This window comes from Geotrypetes seraphini, chromosome 2 (assembly GCF_902459505.1).
Source record: "Geotrypetes seraphini chromosome 2, aGeoSer1.1, whole genome shotgun sequence".
In the NCBI taxonomy this organism is placed as follows: Eukaryota; Metazoa; Chordata; class Amphibia; order Gymnophiona; family Dermophiidae; genus Geotrypetes; species Geotrypetes seraphini.
In genome coordinates, this window is record NC_047085.1 from 273,931,416 (window position 1) to 273,954,652 (window position 23,237).

The 23,237-nt window shown below is 43.2% G+C and overlaps 1 protein-coding gene and 1 pseudogene across 1 annotated transcript in view; both read right to left on the minus strand.

Annotated features, from left to right (window-relative positions):
• Positions 1-11,104, minus strand: part of AHRR (aryl-hydrocarbon receptor repressor) — a 355,001-nt gene extending 343,897 nt beyond the window's left edge. The window contains exons 1-2 of the mRNA XM_033929699.1: positions 10,972-11,104; positions 10,472-10,540 (exon numbers count right to left, since the gene is read on the minus strand). Of these exons, the coding sequence (XP_033785590.1) occupies positions 10,472-10,533 (62 nt within the window). The 5' untranslated portion in view covers positions 10,534-10,540; positions 10,972-11,104. The remainder of the gene's footprint in view (positions 1-10,471; positions 10,541-10,971) is intronic.
• On the minus strand, positions 1,754-10,349 carry LOC117355781 (annotated as a pseudogene).
• Positions 11,105-23,237: the final 12,133 nt, after the last annotated feature.

A 23,237-nucleotide genomic window follows, 5' to 3' on the forward strand; every position in this document is an offset into this window, starting at 1 on the left:
GATGAATAATAGTTCTAATTGATAATTCCCTAACAAGCTAGGTTAGGGGCAGTCCATAGGAAGAGTTTGAGTAGAGCCGCTTCTTAGCCAGTTAATAGTGATATTCAATTTGCTACAGCTAAGTATTTGGATAAAGTTAGGAGAGCAAAACATCTGTCTAAACTTTATTCACCAAAGTTAACTGATCACCAATCTGAATATAAGCCAATGTCAATTAACTTCCAGGTGGTTGCACTAACCTGGATATTCAATGGCGGAGGGTGAACATGGCCCAGCATTGAAAATCTGGGGTTAATCTAACCCACAGCTGTGAGCAGCTTACAAGGTGCTTACCACCATGGGCTGAATTTCAGGCCCTTTGAGTACAAAGTTATGCACTCAGCCTAGGTAAATTTTGAAAGATAGTGCTCAAAGTTAAGAGAATAAATCCTCTGAATATTCAATCCAGTGCTTACAGTTCTTGGGGGTAGTGGCATAGCCAGACAGCCAATTTTGGGAAGGCCTGAGCCCAAGGTGGGTGAGCACAAAATTTTCTCTGCCACGCTCTATCCACATGTCAAAATATAAATACTTTAGCTAATGAAGATTCCCAAGTCTTCCCAGCTGAAGACTTTCTCTGAAGGTAGTCAGAACTCCCTTTTGCAAGCTTGGCAAGGCAGCAGGAACATCCCTAAGCTACTGATGCTGGCACCCCATGCAGGCTTAGTTGTGAGTAGGTCAAGGATGCTGTCGCTGACTGCAGAGTTTGGTAGAAGGGAGTTCTGGCCATCTTTGGAGGAGGTTTTCCTCAGCTGAGGATGCTTGAGGATCCCCACAAGCTATACAGCAAGGGTCAGAATCAGTGTTAAGACATTCAAGGGCCCAGGTCAAAAAATAAAGGAGGATGCCCTCTCCCCAATCCCATCCAATTTCTCCACCCTCACCAAATAAAGAACAAATACAAATATTTAGATAAAAAAATGAAATGGGATCTCCAAGAAGGTAAACTTAGCATGTACTGCAAATCTGGAGAAATAAAAACAGAAATGCATTTCTTTTTCTACTGAACATACTACAGACATTTGCTATGCACATTTCCCAAAGCTAATGTATTTCATTTAAAACATTCAAAATTAAATGCTTTTTTCTACCTTTGTTGTCTGACATTTCTACCTTTGTTGGTTCCTGTTTCTCTTTTCTGCTTTCCTGTATGTCATCTGCTAATTCTCTTTCAAGTGGCTGCTATCCATTTGACTTTTCTCCTCTCTCTTTTCTATTCCCTCAGTACACCTGCCTCTGACATATTGATTGATCCTTTTTAGCTCTTTCCTCTCATTTTTTTTTTCTTTTCTGCAGCTACTTATCAAATTTCCCTCCTCTTCTTTCATCCACTAGATCTCCCATTCCCCATCTCATTCCTTTCCCAGTCCTCCATTCCTTTTCATCTTTAATCTACTTCACCATTACCATATTTCTTTTTTGGTTTTTTTTGCCAGGATCTGAATGTTTATTTGGTACACACATGTAATAACTGCTCTTTGGCAACATTTCTATACATTTTGTAGTAAATGGATAATAAGCCCCAATACCATTGAACATATATGAATAGTGTTTTTTCTGTTCATCCTTCTGAATCTTTTCTAAACTTTCTATAAACAGTATAGCAGCTGCAGAAATAACCCTGCACTGCCTCCAGCTCTCATACTTTATTTTACATCCAGTGCTTCAGTCTCTCATTTACAGAAATGGGGTGTGCATTAAACATTAACCTTAGTCACAAATCATGGTCATCAGGGAGGTAAAGTTCACTCATGAGCCGGTAGATATAGGATAGTGCATTACCCCCAATTTGAAGATGAAGAGGGTGATGAGTTCAGGTGGTACATAGTCAAAGACAGGGCACAGCACCCTGACCCTTGAACGGATCTCCCCTTCCGAGAAGGGTAGAACCTCTTGTGGTGAAATTTGTGGAATGAATCTTCCTCATTAGGAAACTGAGGTGACAACTTGTACATAGGTGCAGACGATCACTGGGGTGGAATGGTGCTTAGCTGCTAGTGCGAGGGTATGAGTCCCAGTTACTGCTCTCAATGCTCCATTGGCTAAAATAGTCTTTGATCCAACAATCGCCTTGTTGATACGGGACATGACTGCAAAGATGGCTGCATCAGTAATAACTGTGGTTTCTATCCCCATTCGTGGCCCAGACAGAAAGGGGCACACTCTGCCACAATGACATGGAACTTGCGCCGGCGGGCTGCCTTTTCCAGGAATGCTTGCACTGTGCGGAAACAACCAATTGTCATGATCACCTCATTAGAGTGGATGTGTTCCAAGGCCTGAATTGCTATGTTATCCAGTGTTCCTTCCACCTCTATTAGTAGCTCATCGATCGCTTTCATGATATTGTCTTTCAGGGGAGCAAAGTGCTTGTTAAAGTCCTCACTAAGCCCTCCAGCTGTAAGGAGTTTATGTAGCGATTCCTGCTGGTCGATTTTCTCACTGCCGCCACAGAGCCTGCTGTACTGTTCGCGGATGATTTTTCAGCACATCATGTTTCCAACCGTTTTGGCCCATGTGCCTCAGGCCCCGCCCCCAGGAGGGGCCTAAGGCTCCCGGGCCTATTCTGATTGGCCCAGGCGCCTTAGGCCCCACCTGTGGGCGGGCCTTTGGGATGGCTGGGCCAATCCGGCCTCATTCTGCTGGTGGCTGCCTGCCGGCCAGGTGGGTTTGGGCACCTGTCTGTCCGGCCAACTGCAAAACAGGTAGGGGGGTGGGGGGTCGTGGGGGTCGGCCAGGGGGTCGCGGGTCGGCTGGGGGGCGGTCGGGGGTTCGGAGGGGGCGGACGTTGGGGGGAGGGGGGTTCGTCGAGGGCAGGAGGGTCTGGGATCCCTCCTGCCCGTAATGTAGTGGGGGGGTGGGGGTAGAGAATCACCTGGGCCAGGAGGGCTTGGGCTCCCTCCTGGCCCGAACGAGTCGGGGGTGCTGCAGTTGGCTAGGGCAAGAGGGCTTGGGCTCCCTCTTGCCCCGATCGAGTCGAGGGGGTCGCAGCTGCCGCAGGGCAAGAGGGCTTGGGCTCCCTCTTGCCCCGATCAAGTTGGGAGGGGGAGGGGTGGTTGGTGGTTTGACATGGCAGGAGGGCTTGGGCACCCTCCTGCCTGGATCGTTGTGGGGGTGGGATTCTGTAACCGGTGTTGTTTTTGACAGACACCGGTTACAGAATCCAGCTTTTAGGCGAAGGACTGGCTCCTCCTTTGCCTAAAAGCCCTTCTGTTGGACGTTTGGGACTTAGGCGTTTTTCTGTTTCATTATGGCTAAAAAGTGTAGACGTGGTGTGGGTGTACTTTTAGACGTAGTGGAGATTGGGCATTTAGGCAGAGGAAGGCCATAATCAAAACATGGACGTTTGTTTTGGTTATGGACACTTTCTCTGCTTCTGGGTTGAACGTTTAGGGACTTAGGCCAAAAGGGGACTTAGACGCTTTTTTTGATTATGCCCTTCCACTCCTATAATCAAAATTCTTTAATAAAATCAAAACATACTGCAAAAAATAATGAGGATAACAGCTATCTTGAGAACCATGGGACATAACATCATATAGAAAGTGTAACTTGCAATTAAAATGAAATCTCTTTAGGTAAAAACAAAAGGTCATATAATATAACAAAACAAAGAAGGTATTTAGGATAAGCTTGTATTCCAAAACATGTCACAATGAAAACTTTAAAACATACTATAATCATAAAGGTAACAGCCATCATAAAAAGCATAAAACATAACATCATATGAAATGTGTGACCTGCAGTTAAGATAAAAACATTTTAAGTAAAATCAAAATCATGAAAACATATTCTATAACAAAACGAAATGGCTTAAGATATACTGATGTTCCAAAGCATGTCAATAACATGAGGAAATGGGGGAAACAAGAAAATGGAAAATAGAACATCATATTGGGAATCAGTAGCGTAAATGTTAACAATGTGAATATTTTGAAAGGAATATAATAAAAAGTTGGAAAAAAAATGTTGGTATGAAGTTATCATGAGCATAATATTATCAACGCTCCAGGGGAAAAAATTATATGCAAATATGTACCACAAGCCCTAACAATGCTTAGTTTGAACATATGAGCCAAGGCTACAAGCAATGAAAGTTACTGAAAAAACTGCAAGCTAGACTGTCTCTAAAGCACGTAAGGATCGGATGAGCGAAGGGCATGGAAAATTTAATAATACATCCTTGGGAGTTAAAAGAAACAAAAGTTGCTTAAATATGTGGCCTAAACGGAAAAAACTAACGTGTGGCAATATGTTTAGACTAGCGCAATGAATTGCAGTACAACCTGAGGGGTGAAACGGAACATAAACAAAACTATGGTGTGCGACTTGACCTGATAAATAATAATGCTGCCTTAAAAGTTTGAATGAACCATAAAGGCTAGACCGCCAGACGAACAGAAATTTTTGAAAAGGACTTACCAAATGCCTGTGTGTTACGCCAAAAACGCTGCCAAGAATGAAATCACCCAAAAGTGAAAAAAGTGCTGCAAAACTGTGGTGATTTTAAAGACCTGACTGTAACGTAAATAGGAGCGATTGGTGGATAGACTTCTCTGATAAAATACGTGCTCAGGAGATGATAAGGTTGACGCATGGGCGCTTGGAATTCTCTTCCTGAAGATGTTGTGGTGGAGACTACTCTTCGGGGTTTTAAGCACAAGTTGGATATACACCTTCTTGCAAATCATATTGAGGGCTACGGTAATTTCAGGTTTTCATAATAGAGAACCTAAATGGGCCGCCGCGTGAGCGGATCACCGGACTTGATGGACCTCGGTCTGATCCGGTGAAGGCATTTCTTATGTTCTATGTTCTTATGCATGGGACGTTAAACAAATCGGCATGCTCGTGGGCGTGTCCCAAAAGTGACACTATAATGCTTAGAAGAGCTAAACTGGAACCCATAGTCTAATCAATATATTTTGAACTTATAAAGAGAAATATAAAGTTTAAACCTACATGGCAGCAAAATATGTGTTAAATAGACATATATAAGAGAGCTAGAAACCAAAACAAAATTATGTGGCATGTCATGAAACTCACAATATAGGTCTATACATAATAGAACCACAAGTCAAGGACTAATAATTTTTGCTGTATGACTGCTCTTATCTGTATAAGGTTTAAAAATGTATGTTAATAAAAAGAAAATTAAATTTATATAAAATCTCAAAGGGCAGGGCTCTTAACATGTCCAACATCTCTCTCTTTCTCCCTCCCTTGAGCCCTGGGTCCAACAGGCTAGCACCTATAGTTTATAAGATATTTGAGGGATTAACTCTAAACTATATGATCAGTTTATTCAATTTTTAAAATAGAGTTTGTTTATCTTGGGCCTTAGAAACCCATTTAGTATTCTTCCCTTCATTGTTGGGTGTACAATATAAAAGAGAACTGAATAATTCAGTGTGTTATCAGGCAGTACAGGTTTGGTTCACCCTACCTACAGATTTAAAACAGATAAAAACTTACTCTTTTTCATCATAATTTGAAAACTTATTTATTTAGGAAATATTTATTTTGATTTAAAACCGATAAAATATCTGATTTCCTTGTAATATTTATTTTTATTTTATTATTTGTAATTGTCATATTCATAATCAGTTATCCACTTTGGGCCAGTTTTAAATCAATATTTGGTATGGTTCCTGCATACCTGGTTTCTCACTTTTTCCTGGACCGTTTTAACACGCCCACACACAGAATCCATATGTTTGCTTACCCGACAGTAAATGCCTGTCGTTTTAAAAGATTTCTGGATAGAACTCTTGCTTTTCAGGCAGGCAAAAGGAATGATTGGCTGGGTAACATTATCACGCGTGCTTCTTCTTACTATACTTTTAGAAAATTAGTAAAAACTAAGTTGTTTGATCGATTTGTAACCTAAGGGTTCATTGCTTTAAATTTTTTACCTTTTTAATCTTTTATGTATTTCTGATAATTTGTATTTTTCCACCGATTGTCCAGTACTTCTTACTATAAACCGCCTTGAACTACTATGGCTTTGGCGGTATATAAGAATAAAATTATTATTGTAAGGGAGTTGGTGGAATACAAATAGCACTTAACTTAACATCTTTTGCACTCCCCCATACAGCATCTCTCCCTTCCTCCCCTCAACCATCATGTCCAACATTTCTTCCTCTCTCACCTCTTTCCTTCCCCTCTCCATGCAGCATCTCTCTCCCCTCTACCCCCATATACAAGTTTATCCCTTTTTTGACCCTCTCTATCCCTTTGCTACATCTCTCCCTTCTTCCTCAGTCCCTTCCACCCCATGTCCTGCAATTCTACCTCTCTCGCTCCTCTCTCCCTCTCCATCCACAACTCTTCTCTTCCTTCAAATGGTCTCTGGCAGTGGCAGCAATTTTCACACACTGCCTAATGCTAATTTGGAAGCCTCTCTGCCGCATCCCATTCAGGCAGAGAAACAGAAAGTTGTGACAGAGTTGGTGGGACACAGCAGAGAAGCTTCCAAGTTAGCAGCAGGCAGCATGTGGGAATTGCTGTCGCTGCTCCATTGAAGAACACTCCATGGGAGCCAAGCCTACTTTCTTCAGGTCAGCATTGTCAAGGAGTGGGCCCAGGTTCATCCATGGCTATGCTCCTGCTTGGGGAGAGGGGGAGGGGGAATCTCAGCTATCAGTGACACCTACTGGCTAAGGTCAGGATGCATTAATGCTAGGATTCAGAGCAAGTCGCAGTCTATGGCAATTGGTCAGAAACTGTTTATACACCATCTACACAGGGGACGAGGTGGATGAGAGGCATGAGGAAAGTAAACAAATAGGAAAAACACCACTTTACACCTCTTCCCTCAGGCCTCAGCCTCACCTGATTTACAAGGAAATCATATGAGATCAGTTCTGATTAAAATCAGAAACTGACAGGCCAAATGTTAATACAGTATTTAAATAAATAATAAAACAGCTTCCCTCCCTAATAGGAGACTCCTGTCCTCTTTAATCAGGTCACCAAATCCTTTTTAGGATCTGCTGAAATGTGTTTTACAATTGCTCAATTAAAAAAGCATTCACATATTTCTAATAGTATCTAAATTATGAATATTGATGAGATATGTAAATAGACCACACTGAAAAAAATAAATCACAAAGTCGTCATGTTAAAGGGCTGAATTAGCACAGGATTGAAATTTATAATGTTATGTTATATGCAATTTTATATCCAGCTGAATCCTTGTTAGAGTTCTAGGTAGGTTAAAGGCAGGTGAGTTAAATATGTTACAAAGAATTGTACATGCTGTACACTCATAGAGACAATGGATTGAATATAACAAGCCGGTTAAGGATTAACTATGGGAACTGCCAAAACATTTAGCGAGCCTTCTCCATAATAGAAAAATTAATCCTGAAACTACCTAACGGTAAGGAAAAAAGAATATTATCCACCATAAAATATAAAACAAAACCAAGGACACTCATATTTCTTAAAAATTAATTGTCACAGCCCAAACCAGGATTCAAGGTTTTAAGGCAAAATAAGGCCCTTCTTCTGAATATGGTCCAAAAAAATGGAATTGGGGAAAAAGCACCCATAAACAGTTCTAGTCTAGAACTGAAGGCTTAGCAACTGGCACTATAACTCACAAACTTCAAACCTTTAACATAACCATTGGGTGGTTTAATTCTTTCAAAGGCACAACCACCTTAGAGAAATCTCAAAAAAGTAATTGAAAACCCACAGCAATGTTAATGACATCTTTAAAACACACATTCCATGACTACTGTGACAAAAAGAGTTATTTATCACTTATGTTTCTTTCTCATGGACAGCAAATAGGAAGAAATTCTTTGGTATACCAGGCAGCTTCCTTATTGACAACAGTAATAGTGACTGTCTCAGCCAACACTTCTTGTTCAATGATGCCACCAGTAGGTTAAAAGTCAGAGGCAGGTTTTATCTACCCAACTCTCTAGGAGTTTCTCACAAACCTTAGAAAATGAAAATTACAAATCTGTACATAAGAGAACCTAAACAGTATCAGCCTGCCCCTTTCAGTCTGAAGCTATGCAGTAACCCCAATGCCCAATCCACTGGTTATATTGTTCTTAATTCCTCTTCTGATGCATGGTTAGATAGACTCTTTGAGGCTCTAGCATTATCGCATGCAATAGGGAAGGAGAGAGAAAAAAGATGTGGTTATCAGCGGCAGGTGGCATGGATGGTATCCCATTACTGATCCCTAGCACTAGGCTAAACAAAAAAAAAATGCTAATGAGAGCAAATGCTTCTGTTTTATAATCCTGGAGAACAAGGGATTTTCTACATTAGGCCCTGATAAATTTCATCCTTATGTGTACCTATGGGAAAGAGTGCACGGGGTCGGAAATTGCTTAAAGTTTTCCCATTGCTTGCTTTAAAAGTGGGAAAGTATTTCTTACTTTTTCAAAACACATCTATGAGGCTTTTAAGCAGATTGAAACCAATGCTATCTAAATATGATTTTCAGATTGTGGTACAGAATATATTACAGAAATTGGATTACTGCAATGCTCTATACCCGGGGATGGTATCTGAAATGTTTCAAGTTTTATTAGGATTTTATATACCGCCTATCAAGGTTATCTAAGTGGTTTTTACAATCAGGTACTCAAGCATTTTCCCTCTCTGTCCTGGTGGGCTCACAATCTAGCTAACGTACCTGGGGCTATGGAGGACTGAGTGACTTGCCCAGGGTCACAAGGAGTAGCGCGGGGTTTGAACCCACAACCCCAGGGTGATGAGGCTGTAGCTTCAACCACTGCGCCACACACTCCTCCAATGCTATATATATGTTACAGTACTCTGAATAAAAGAGATATATCCCTTGGCATATTGGCATGTGCGTTTGTGTGTGTATGTGACAGCAGGACAGCAGAACGAGGCTAAATATAAATTTGGACCTGGTCGTTTCAGTATCTTCTAGGTGTAGAGCATTGCAGGTGATCCAGAATACTGCAGCATGCTTGTATATGGAAGTGTAGGTTTTAGCATGTCACCCCTCCTTCTCCAGCGATTGCATTCAGTGGCTTAGTAAGGGTGCACAGCCCTTCCTTATCCTGTACCTCTTAACTTTCCCGGCATGAGCAGCATCACTAACTTGCTGCCCACATCGATTCTTCCTCTGATGTCACTTTCTACATACAGGACCAGGAAGTGATGTCAGAGGGATAGACAACGCTGGCACGAGCAGCAGGTTGGAGTTGCTGCTCAAGCCGGTGGAGAGATAGAGGTATGAGGGGGGGGGGGGGGGAGGGAAGGCTTGCGCACAGCAGGGGGAGGAGTGGCAAGGAGTGAGGGGGTGGAGAGGAGGAGGGGTGCCAATGCTCTCTCACCATGACAGCACCCGGGGGAATGGGCAGACTGCCCCCACCCCCACCCTCCTTTACTACGCAACTGATTGCATTGGCAAGAGTAGAACTGTGTTTAAAGTACTGATATTGATTTTTCAGGCTGTTCACAATGGGGCACCTTAGCACAAGCTATGACATGGTATCGTCTACATCGCTCTTTAAGATCAGAGGTGTTAAAGCGATTGCTACTGGAGAGTCTACAGCAGGTAAAATATGTTGCTACCAGAACAAGAGCCATCTCAGTTGCTGGGGTGACTTTATGGAACAATTTAGCTGGACAATTAAGGATAGTGAATAACATTCTGCACTTTAAGAAACTTATTTATGGAACTTTTTTATTTATTTATTTTTTTTAAATAGATGAAGTGTAGTATCTATTGGGGAAATACAGATACAGGATGAATAATTTTATGCTGTTGTATTTTATGTACAAATTTTGTAACCCACTTAAGTTTTAGACAGGATAAAAGTTTGTTAAATAATTAAATGAAACCTTGTGATTTTTACAACCTCTTGCAGACAGCGGTTATCCCACTCTGGATAGGCAGCAGGTAAATCGACACGTCTGTTAGTCCTGCTGCAACCTCCTGGGACTCAGTTCTCCAGAATTCCAGGCATGAAAAAAGTCCAGGAACATATCTCAGATCTTAGAATTACATGGTACAAAAGAAATGATGAAGGGATCGCTATAATAAGAAACATTTCTCTTACCAAATGTTTTGGGGGCATCTGGAAAACATTTCTTACTTGAGTGAAAATGACCCCTTCCTTCCTACAATGTCAAACACTTCCATTACTTCCTACAGAGCTTCGGTTTCTAGTTTTTGTTCCTTTTTTTTTTAGGGGGAGGGGATCCTGTACTGGTTTACTGAGCACTACAGTAGGTGCAACTTTCACCATCATGATGCAGCATGTATCACCGGGATGGTCCTCGCGGTCTCTCTCTCCAGTCATTTTCTTTGATATACCAGTAAAACAAAGCACATTTACTCCACCAGATACCTCCCCGTCCCTGATTCATTTGTTTTCAATTATTACACACACACTCCATTCGGACTGTAAAAGTGGCACTTAACTGTTTCTGCACCGGCTTTCTCCTTTTCCTCCCTGCGTACATGCATTCCCCGGGCGGGATCATCGTCCACCTGCAAAAAGAAGAAGAAGAAGAAATAAAGCGACAGGTGTCCGATCAGCAATGGAAACCACGTACTTTATGCGCGTATTTTATGCGCGCCCAAAGAGATCCAAGTCATTGCCCAAACAGCATTACTGCACAAATTTGGCAAAAGCAAATAATCATAGTGATCATAATAATAATAAACGTATTCCATGCAAAATAGGAAGACGGGGGGGGGGGGGGGGGGGAGGGGGGAGAGAAACTGAATTGTCCGTTTCAGGGGAACTCTTTCAACTACAGAAATGAAGAGGTGTGAAGGAAGATTGGGAGCCTCGTCTTTCTGCACAAGATAGTGGTATATATCGTTTCTAACAACTTGCTTTGCATCTGCTCCAGAAAGTCCTATGGAACATGCAGCGAAATCTGCGCGTCTATAACCCCAGAAAAACTTCAACTCACCCAGCAGGAGACTTGGGGAGGGGGCAAGTGAGGTGCAAGACCTCCCTCCCTCCCCCGGGGGACCCCTTTCTGACGCCCACTGGTGGCTCCTGCTCTGAGGAGTTCTCGCACTCTGCTCAAGCTGGTGCTGATGTCGCCGCTGCCTGTTTCTATGTATTTATGGTTTGGTGTTTTTTTTTCAGATTTTTAAAGGATTCCCACTTCCTTGTGATTCAGGTGGCGGTTTCCAGCGTGAATGACAAGCCGAGCTCCTCGCACGCGATCCCCGGGCTCGGCTCTGAGATGTAGGGCGCAACCGCGGGCGGCAGGGGGAGCTCTAGAGCCACTACGCAGAACCACAAGGAGGGAGGAGCGCGCCGTTGTCTTCAAGGACAAAAACATTAACAAGTGAATGAACACACAGCGCACGTACTTCATTCAACTAAGAGACAAGCATAGTATAAGCCCCTATTTACTATGCTACCAATAACACTGCATAAGGCACCACTTTTTTTTTTTTTTCAATCATGAGCAATGAAGTATACAAAGTACAGTATATAAAGCTACTCATGTAAAAGGAATTATACAGCTTGTGATAAAACATCACAGGTTGCATTAAAGTCAGCAATACTTCAAGAAGTGGTGCTAACTTTTAACTGGAAATATTGGCCCACTAGCACCAGAGTCACTGCTCCCAGAAATGCTGTCCAGGGTGTCTAGTCACTGTGGGTTTTAAAACTTCCTCCCTCTCCCATCTCTTTAATTGGTAGATGGTAGAACTGGCTGCTTTGCCTAACTTGTTGAATGTGAGCAACAGTGCCAAATAACAGGCATTTGGAGATGTGGATCTCTCATAAGAGCTTTAGAACACATGCTGCTTCTGAGCAACAATGTCACATAAAGGGCTAGAAAAGGGGGGGGGGGAGGGGTCTAAGCCCTCCTCAGCCTCCATCATGTTCATTGTAATGTAAAAAAAACAAAGTAATGGTATTGGCTCCCCAATCACCCCACCCAAGCCCTATTTTTGAAAACTAGGGTGGCTCCACCCACCAGCCCTAGTTCATTTGTGGCTCTGTGGAAAACAGGAGCAATTTCCAGTCACTTGTGCTCCAATGGTTCCTTATATACCAGGCTCAGAGTAGTCATAAAAATGCCACTAGGGGTTGCTGCATATCCCCTTAGACTACCAGGGACTTTCCAAGTAGGGTTGGAGGGGCCTACAGGGTGGGGTGGGGCTCAGGTCCTGAAGCATCATGAAGGAGGGGGACCTGGGAGAGATCAGCAAGGCAGAGGCACCTGCACATACTTACACAGTTCCCAGCCGATATTCAGCCAGGGCCTGTATAAGTGTCTGCTCCAGATCACTCTCAATGCCCAAACATGACCTGGCACCAGTGTTCCCTCTAAGCGGGCGGGTGTTGTGAGCAAACTTTTTTCACTGTGAGCTAAAAATATCGGGCGCCAGCAAGTTATGAGCCAAATAAATATGTTGCTTTCTACCACAGAACTTCCTTACGTTTGTATGGAATCTATCCCCTTTCAACTTTAGAGAGTGCCCTCTCGTTCTCCCTGCCTTAGCTACTAAGTCTATTCCCTTCAGTACCTTGAATGTTTCTATCATGTCCCCTCTCAATCTCCTCTGCTCAAGGGAGAAGAGGCCCAGTTTCTCTAATCTTTCGCTGTACGGCAACTCCTCCAGCCCCTTAACCATTTTAGTTGCTCTTCTCTGGATCCTTTCGAGTAGTACCGTGTCCTTCTTAAAGTACCAGTGCTGGACGCAGTACTCCAGGTGAGGGCGTACCATGGCCCAGTACAGCAGCATGATAACCTTCTCTGTCTCTTCAGTCCAGCATCTGCCCCTTCCATTCACTGGCTGTCTTTCCCTGCCATCTCTCCTCCTGCCCCCCCCCACCCCCCAATTTGGTCTAGCATCCATCATCTTCCTTCTGTTCCCCTCATGGTCTGGCATCTCTATCCTTCCCTCCCCCCTGTGGTTTTTAGCATATCTCTCTTCTCATTTCCTCCACTCAGATCTGATCATTCTCTGCTCTCTCTTCCCTTTTCTTCTCTGGTCTTCCTTCTCTATTTTCTGCCTCCATCTAAATTAAATTCTTTCTTACTATTTAGTCCCGTTTCCCTCTTTTCACTGTGTCTACACACAGCTTGTCACCCCTTTCCCTCACCCCTCCATTATCTTACTATTTTCTTCCCCCTTTATTTATCTCCTCCTTCCATCCAGTATGTGTTCTTTCCCCACTTCCATTCAGCATCTGCTCTCCCTTCTCAACTGACATCCATCTGCCTTCTGCTCTCTCTCCCTTCTTCTCACTTCCATCATCTGTCCCCTTCTCTCTCTCTCTCATCTCCTCCATTCCATCATCTGCCCCTTCTGGACCTGAGGGGCCGCCGCGTGAGCGGACTGCCGGGCACGATGGACCTCCGGTCTGACCCGACAGAGGCAAGTCTTATGTTCTTATGTTCTTATGTTCTCTCTCTCTCTCTCTCTCTCCCCCCCCCAACTTCCATCATCTGCCCCCCTTCCCCTCACCTTTGTGGGTCACTTTCTTTCCCCTGAGGGTGGCTCATGTCACAGGGGAAGCTTTGGCCGAGCAGAACCGCTTGATTGACAGTGGAACTTACTTGATTGATGTCGATGCTGGGGCCCGTTGCCGTTTGAAGGAAAAAAAAAAAAGGTGGAAAAAAGGAACCTGTAAAGGCGAGAGGAAGGGAAACCTCCAGGACAGCTGCTTTTTGCCCTCCTTCAGCGGCCCAAGAGTTCAGACCAGCAGCGGCAGCTCTGTATGCTTTTAACTTCGGCACAGAGCTGCCCCTAATCAATAGTTTAGCGCGGTTTCATGAGGCAGCCTCGGGGCCTTTGATAGCCGGCCCGCTTCGATGATGCGATGTGGGCCGGCCTAGCAAAGGCCCCGAGGCTGCCTTATGAAACCGCGCTAAACTATTGATTAGGGGCAGCTCTGTGCCGAAGTTAAAAGCATACACAGCTGCCGCTGCTGGTCTGGAGGTGCGGAGACAAGGCAGGAGGCAAACGCGGTGGAAGGCAGGAGTCCCGGCGAAGGCAGGAGTCCCGGCACAGCGACTGCAACAGGAAGTTGCAAGTCAGCTGACGCCGGCCTTTCGTTGCGGCGGGGACCGAATCCTTCGCGGACCGGCAAGATTTTGTTTGCGGACCGGCGGTTGAAGAACTGTGCTCTACACTGTGTGCGCTGTGACGAGAAACTTGTGCGCTGCGAGGTAATATTTTGTGCGTGAGCGCACCCCAGCGCAGCTTAGCGGGAACATGGCACCAGGGCTAATTCTGCCCAAAGTGGTCGGCGTTTAAAAAAAATTGCTGACCATTGTGGGTTGATCAGTTTGTTGATGATATAGGAACCCCAAGATGCCTGTCTGGCGATAATTAGATGATACATTTTTTCTGTTACTCCATCTCAAAAAGTGGAATGAATTACTTAAGGCTCTTTGTAGTTCTGCTGATTTGTGGGACTTTGTGGGGAGTTCTGCACTTCAGTTTTTAAACAGGTTTTTCCAGGGATTATGGGGGATTTTTAGTAGGGCATCAGTTTTAGGGGGGGGTTGGGGGGTGATTTCTGTGATTTTATTGTTTGTAATTTTATGTGTGTGCTCAGTGCTTCAGGTTTTGGTTTGCAAACTGAACAGAAATAGCAGTGCTATCCAGATATTGTTGTCAGTGACAGCTGAATACAGATATTCAGAGCTGGCTGCTGCTATTTGGATACAGAACAAAAGAATAGCCTTACTTGGTCATACCAATAGTCCATCTAGCCCAGTATCCTGTCTTCATGAAAGCCAATCCAAGTCACAAGTACCTGGCAAAAACCCAAATAAAAGCAGCATTCCATGCTACTGTCCCATGTCTGTCTCAACAGCAGACTATGGACTTTTCCTCCAGGAACTTGTCCAAACCTTTTTTAAAAACCAGATACATTAACTGCTCTTACCACATCCTCTGGCAATGCGTTCTAGAACTTAACAATTCTCTGAGTGAAAAAATATTTCCTCCTATTGGTTTTAAAAGTAAATTCATCGAGTGGCCCCTAATCTTTGTAAATTCTGATGCAGAAACCCGCCCCCTCCAAAAAAACAAAACATGATCCATTGTACCCATTCTACACCACTCAGGATTTTGTAGACTTCAACCATATTTCCCCTTAGCCATCTCTTTTCTAAGCTGAAGAGCCCTAGCCTCTCTAGTCTTTCCGGTTCATAGACAAAATCGCGCGAGACAACGGCGCGCCGACAACTGAGCGCAGACAACTGAGCGCAAGGTTGACGGCGCGCCAAAGAAAAGCACTATTTTAAAGGGTTCCGACGGGGGGTGATGGTGGGGAACCCTCCTATTTTACTTAACAGACATCGCGCTGGCGTTGTGGGGGGTTTGGGGGGTTGTAACCCCCTCATTATACTTGAAACCAAACTTTTTGCCTGTTTCTTAGGGAAAAAGTTCAGTTTTAAGTATAATTTGGGGGGTTATAACCCCCCAAACCCCCCACAACGCCAGCGCAATGTCTGTTAAGTAAACTGGGGGGGTTCCCCCCACACCCCCATCAGAGCCCTTTAAAATAGTGCTTTTCTTTGGCGCACCGTCAACCTTGCGCTCAGTTGTCGGTGCGCCATTGTCTCACGCGATTTAGTCCCGTCACCGTCTTTCCTCATATGAGAGGAGTTCCATCCCCTATATTATCTTGGGTGATCTTTTTTGAACTTTTTCAAGTGCTGCAATATCTTTTTTGAGATAAGGAGACCAGAACTGAATGCAATACTCAAAGTGAAGTTGCACCATTGAGCAATACAGAGGCATTATAATATTCTTAGTCTTGTATACCATCCCTTTTCTAATAATTCCTAGCATCCTGATTACCTTCTTGGCCACCGTCGCACATTGGGTGGAAGGCTTCAGCATATTGTCTACAATGACACCCTGATCTTTTTCTTGAGCGCTGACCCACAAGGTGGTCCCTAGCATCCGATAACTATGATTTGGATTATTCTTCCCATTATGCATCACTTTGCATTTGTTCACATCTGCCATTTGGATGCCCAGTCTTCCAATTTCCCAAGGTCTTCCTGCAGTTTTCACAGTCTGCCTGAGGTTTTAACAACTTTGAATAGTTTAGTGTCATCTGCAAATTTAGTGGCCTTTTTACTAAGGCACGCAAACCGATTTAGCATGTGCTAAAGATTAGGCCACGCTAAATGCTAGCGCACCCATTTTATTCTATGAACATGTTAGCATTTAGCGCGCGCTAATCTTTAGCATGTGCTAAATCAGCGCACCTTAGTATAAGGACCTCTTAATCACCTTACTCGGAATTCTAATTTCCATATCATTTATAAATAAGTTAAATAGCACCGGTTCCAGTACAGATCCCTGTGGCACTCCATTGTTTACTCTCCTCCATTGAGAAAAATGGCCATTTAACCCTACCCCTGTTTTTTATCCGATAACCAATTCTAAATCCACAACTGAACTTTGCCACCAATCCCATCACTCTTTTTTTCTCAGGTGCCTCTCATGAGGACCTTTGTCAAAAGCTTTCTGAAAATCTAGATATACTACATCAACCGGCTCACCTTTATCTACATGTTTATTCACATCTTGAAAGAAGTCAAGCAAATTGGTGAGGCAAGATCTCCCTCGACTAAACCCATGCTGACTCTGTCTCATTAAATCATGTTTGTCTACGTGTTCCACTATTTTATTTTTTATAATTGTTTCCACCATTTTGCCTAGCACCATAGTCTGGCTTACCGGTCTGTAATTTCCTGGATCTCCCCTGGAATCCTTTTTAAAAATCGGCGTAACAATGGCCACCCTCCAATCTTCAGGTACTACAGAAAATTTTAGCGACAGGTTACAGACCATTAATAGCAGAAGGACAGCAATTTCATGATTGAGTTTAGTACTCTGGGATGTATACCATCCAGTCCAGGCAATTTATCACTTTTTAACTTGTCAATTTGGCTTAGTACATCTTTCTAATTCACCGAGATTTCTTTCAGTTCCTCCACATCATCACCCTTGAAAACCATTTGTGGTTCAGGTAGATCTCTTACATCTTCTTCTGTAAAGACCGAAGCAAAGAATTCAGTCGCTACGCTATGGTCTTATCCTCCCTGAGAACCCCTTTTGCTTCTTGATCATCTAACGGTCCCACAGATTCCCTCACTGGTTTTCTGCTTCTGATGTACCTAAAAAAATTGTTATGAGTTTTTGTCCCTTTTGCAAGTTTCTCTTCTTATTCTTTCTTAGCTTTCTTTATCAGTGCTTTGCATCTAACTTGCCAGTGTTTGTGTCTCTTCTTAATTTCTTCATTCATCCTTTTTTTATTCATTAAAGAATGTTTTTTTTGGGCTCTAATAGCCTCTTTCATTTCACCTTTTAACCATAACGGCCCTTATTTTCTCTTCTTTCCACCTTTGCTGATACGTGGAATACATCTGGTCTGGGCTTCCACAATGGTATTTTTAAATAACATCCATACCTGGTTTACAGTCTTAACTGTTGCAACTGGTTAAAAAGAAGCTAAAAGGATCATTTTCCTCATTTTATCATAGTCTCCCTTTCAAAAATTAAACACCCCTACAGTAGATTTATATTGTGATGTCGCTCCCGTATCAGCTCAAATTTGATCACGTTATGATCACTGTTTCCCAGCAGACCCAACACAGTTAACTCCTGTATTATACCTTGCATTCTACTAAGGAGCAAATCTACAATAGCTCCCCCTCTTATTGATTCCTGGACCAGTTGCTCCAAGAAGCAAGCATTTATGACGTCTAGGAATTTTACCTTCCTAGCACTCCCCGATGTAATATTTGACAGGTCAATGTTGAAATAATTGAAATCACCAGAAATTCAATATGCACACTCTATAATCATTAATTTCCTTAAGCCCCTCTGCATTCACACAAAACCCTATTTTCTAAATGCACAGAAGATGAAGAAAATAGAAGGGACAATCACACACACACACAATCTTGCATCAAAAAAAGAAATGAAAAGAACATGAAAAAGAAAAAAAGTGGAGAAAAAAACCTTAGATGGGCTTCATGGGTTCAAAAAAACTCCACTTTCTTAAATGATAATCAAACAATCAGCCGTTTCTTCTTCCAATCAAATGGTGCAAAATGCCATTTTAACAATTGCAGGAAAATACTCAATATATCACAAAAGGCACAGTTCATAATCAACAGAGCCCAATCAGAGGCAAAAATGGCAAAAAGCCACAAACACTTAGGGCATGTTTTACAAAGCCGCGCAGCAACAGCCCTGAAGCCCTTTAAATCTCCATGGGCTTCGGGGCCTTTACCGCGCTGCAGCCGCTAGCGTGGCTTTGTAAAACAAGCCCTTAGAGGGGCATAATCAAAAGAATTGTCTAAGTCCATTTTTGGCCTAAGTTGCTAGTCGCCCAAAGTCAGCTATGGAAAATGTCCGTTCCTGAAAAATATGTCCAAAATATTTTTCCCCCTCCAAAAATCATCTACCGGTAGTTGGATGACCAGCCATTTAATTGTCCAGACTGCTAAGTTGTCTATTGTTATACCCCATTCTCATCCAAAAATTCATCCAAGTCAAAAACACCCAGAACAAGACCTTTTGGATGTGGGCAGGGTTAGCAAAGTGATGGACTGGACACCCAAACATTGCACCAGATTAGTGTAGTACCTTACAGGACACTTCTGTGAACTTCACTAAAAGGGTGCCACATAAACATCTCACCACAACTCCCTTAAAGGTCATGGTGAGCCTCCCAACACATCCCCAGAACTTACTAGACCCACCTGTCTACCACACCCAATAGCCCTTAGCTGCAGGTGCCACTTATATGGCAGTACAAAAGGGTTTTGTGGGTTTTGAGGGGTGCACATGTTTCACCATAAATGCAGTGATTAGAGTGGCTTATGAACCTGGGTCCTTCTCTTCATGGTTCAATAACCCACCAAGACCACTTAAGCCACCTCTGTGCAGCTCTACTAGGCTTTCCTATGCCAGGCTGCCAGGTGCTGATGTTCTGAAGGCAGATGTGTATGCTTTTATTATTATTTTTATTATTTATTATTATTTTTTTAAATTCTTTATTGATTTTCAAATTACAAATGCGCCATAAATGAATCACATATATGTACATTGTATAATAAGCACAGCAAACTTTCAAATATTACTGCAACAAAGAGATTTCCCCCTCCCTCCCAGCTAATATACAAAGGAGTCTTTTATTCTGACCTGACCACTGATCCCCACGTGTCCATAAGTAGCTCTGCCTCCTCTAGGCTTGGTGTGACATAGTAACATAGTAGATGACGGCAGATAAAGACCCGAATGGTCCGTCCAGTCTGCCCAACCTGATTCAATTTAAATTTTTTATTTTTTGTAATTTTTCTTCTTAGCTATTTCTGGGCAAGAATCCAAAGCTTTACCCGGTACTGTGCTTGGGTTCCAACTGCCAAAATCTCTGTTAAGACTTACTCCAGCCCATCTACACCCTCCCAGCCATTGAAGCCCTCCCCTGCCCATCCTCCACCAAACGGCCATACACAGACACAGACCGTACAAGTCTGCCCAGTAACTGGCCTTAGTTCAATATTTAATATTATTTTCTGATTCTAATTCTTCTGTGTTCATTCCACGCTTCTTTGAACTCAGTCACAGTTTTACTCTCCACCACCTCTCTCGGGAGCGCATTCCAGGCATCCACTACCCTCTCCGTAAAGTAGAATTTCCTAACATTGCCCCTGAATCTACCACCCCTCAACCTCAAATTATGTCCTCTGGTTTTACCATTTTCCATTCTCTGGAAAAGATTTTGTTCTACGTTAATACCCTTCAAGTATTTGAATGTCTGAATCATATCTCCCCTGTCTCTCCTTTCCTCTAGAGTATACATATTCAGGGCTTCCAGTCTCTCCTCGTACGTCTTCTGGCGCAAGCCTCCTATCATTTTCGTCGCCCTCCTCTGGATCGCCTCAAGTCTTCTTACGTCTTTCGCCAGATACCATCTCCAAAACTGAACACAATACTCCAAGTGGGGCCTCACCAATGACCTGTACAGGGGCATCAACACCTTCTTCCTTCTACTGACTACGCCTCTCTTTATACAGCCCAGCATCCTTCTGGTAGCCGCCACTGCCTTGTCACACTGTTTTCTCGCCTTTAGATCTTCGGACACTATCACCCCAAGGTCCCTCTCCCCGTCCGTGCATATCAGCTTCTCTCCTCCCAGCATATACGGTTCCTTCCTATTATTAATCCCCAAATGCATTACTCTGCATTTCTTTGCATTGAATTTTAGTTGCCAGGCATTAGACCATTCCTCTAACTTTTGCAGATCCTTCTTCATATTTTCCACTCCCTCTTCGGTGTCTACTCTGTTACAAATCTTGGTATCATCTGCAAAAAGGCACACTTTTCCTTCTAACCCTTCAGCAATGTCACTCACATACATATTGAACAGGATTGGCCCCAGCACCGAACCCTGAGGGACTCCACTAGTCACCTTTCCTTCCTTCGAGCGACTTCCATTAACCACCACCCTCTGGCGTCTGTCTGACAGCCATTTTCTGACCCAGTTCACCACTTTGGGTCCTAACTTCAGCCCTTCAAGTTTGTTCAACAGCCTCCTATGAGGAACTGGATCAAAGGCTTTGCTGAAATCCAAGTAAATTACATCTAGCATATGTCCTCGATCCAGCTCTTTGGTTACCCAATCAAAAAATTCAATCAGGTTCGTTTGGCACGATTTACCTTTTGTAAAGCCATGTTGCCTCGGATCCTGTAACCCATTAGATTCAAGGAAGTACACTATCCTTTCTTTCAGCAACACTTCCATTATTTTTCCAACAACTGAAGTGAGGCTCACCGGCCTGTTGTTTCCTGCTTCATCCCTGTGACCACTTTTATGAATAGGGACCACATCCGCTCTCCTCCAATCCCCAGGAATCACTCCCGTCTCCAGAGATTTGTTGAACAAGTCTTTAATAGGACTCGCCAGAACCTCTCTGAGCTCCCTTAGTATCCTGGGATGGATCCTGTCTGGTCCCATCGCTTTGTCCACCTTCAGTTTTTCAAGTTGCTCATAAACACCCTCCTCCGTGAACGGCGCAGAATCTACTCCTTTTTCTCGTGTAACTTTGCCAGACAATCTCGGTCCTTCTCCAGGATTTTCTTCTGTGAACATAGAACAGAAGTATTTGTTTAGCACATTTGCTTTCTCCTCATCACTCTCCACATATTTGTTCCCAGCATCTTTTAGCCTAGCAATTCCATTTTTTATCTTCCTCCTTTCACTAATATATCTGAAAAAATTTTTATCTCCCTTTTTTACAGTTTTTTATATTTCATGAACGCCAACACTTTCGCCTTTATTTTCTCAGCCACTAGGTTGGAGAACCATATCGGCTTCCTTTTTCTCTTGGGTTTATTGATTTTCTTCACATAAAGGTCCGTAGCCATTTTTATCGCTCCTTTCAGCTTAGACCACTGTCTTTCCACTTCTCTTATGTCCTCCCATCCTAACAGCTCTTTCTTCAGGTACTTTCCCATTGCATTAAAGTCCGTACGTTTGAAATCTAGGACTTTAAGTATCGTGCGGCCGCTCTCCACTTTAGCCGTTATATCAAACCAAACCGTTTGATGATCGCTACTACCCATGTGAGCACCCACTCGAACATTAGAGATACTCTCTCCATTTGTGAGGACCAGATCCAATATTGCTTTTTCCCTTGTGGGTTCCATCACCATTTGTCTGAGCAGAGCCTCTTGAAAGGCATCCACAATCTCCCTACTTCTTTCCGATTCCGCAGACGGAACATTCCAGTCCGCATCCGGCAGGTTGAAATCTCCCAACAGCAGAACCTCCTCTTTCCTTCCAAACTTTTGGATATCCACTATCAGATCCTTATCAATTTGCTGCGATTGAGTTGGAGGTCTGTAGACTACACCCACGTAGATAGAAGTTCCATCTTCTCTTTTCAGAGCAATCCATATCGCTTCTTCCTCTCCCCAGGTCCCTTACATTTCGGTCGCTTGGATATTGATCTTTACATAGAGAGCTACTCCTCCACCTTTATGACCATCTCTGTCCTTCCTAAAAAGATTATATCCCGGTGTGTTTGCATCCCATCCATGTGATTCACTGAACCATGTCTCTGTGATAGCAACAATATCTAGATCTGCCTCTAATATCAGGGCTTGCAGATCATGAACTTTGTTGCTTAGACTGCGAGCATTTGTGGTCATCGCTTTCCAGCTATTTTTCAGCGATAATCTCCTTTTTCGTATGGATTTTTGTGTCGTTTCACTTTCCGTTGCAATACTAAGAAATGAGTTGCTGATATTGCTTATGTTGCAGCCTTTACTACTATCACATCTTTTCTTTTGCCGGGGGTGGTCTCTATAATTGTCCTTCGTACATACACCACCCCCACCTTCTAGTTTAAATGCCTAGAAAAATATTGTCTAAATTTCTCTGCAAGGTTTCTTTTTCCTGCTGTAGTAATATGTAGCCCATCAGTGCAATATAGCTTCTTGTCCTTCCATGTATTTCCCCATCCTCCTATGTACCTAAAGCCTTCTTGATGACACCAGGCTCTGAGCCATCTATTAAAGTCCTCTGTGTTTTTCACTCTTTGCTCTCCCTTTCCATATGCAGGCAGTATTTCAGAAAAAGCTAAAGTCTTTACAAAAGGTTTCACGCCCTCACCAAGCTCCCAAAAAGCTTTCTGTGCTGCAAGTGTGGAGTTGTTGGCCAGGTCATTTGTTCCCAGATGGATAACAACATCAGTGTTAAAATCCTTAGTTTCTTCCTTAATTATAGTCAGTATTTGCCTGGAACTCCTGGTAGCTGAGGATCCTGGAAGACATTTCACTATTTTGGTCTCCTCGCCCTGTGTTCCAAGGTTAATGCCTCTGATGATGGAATCCCCCAACAGTAATAGTTTTCTGTTTTTGGCTTTTTTATTTGTACTTAGGGTGTGCTTGTTCTCTTGAGTTACCTTCATTGGTTCCAGTCCTACCTCCCTTCTGTTTTCCTGAGTATCGCAGTGCACTAGTGGAGCGAAGGAATTCTGTAGAGGTAATATTAGTGAAGGTGGATGTTTCTGTGTTACATGTCGCAGTCTTCCTGAGCCTACTGTGACCCATTTATTCCTGGGCTGTTTTATTCTTTGAAGTAGAGGTGGTAAGTTGGTATGATTTTGTGGAGTGATGGAAGCTGATTTAATTGTATTCAATTCCTGTTTAAGTTTGCAGA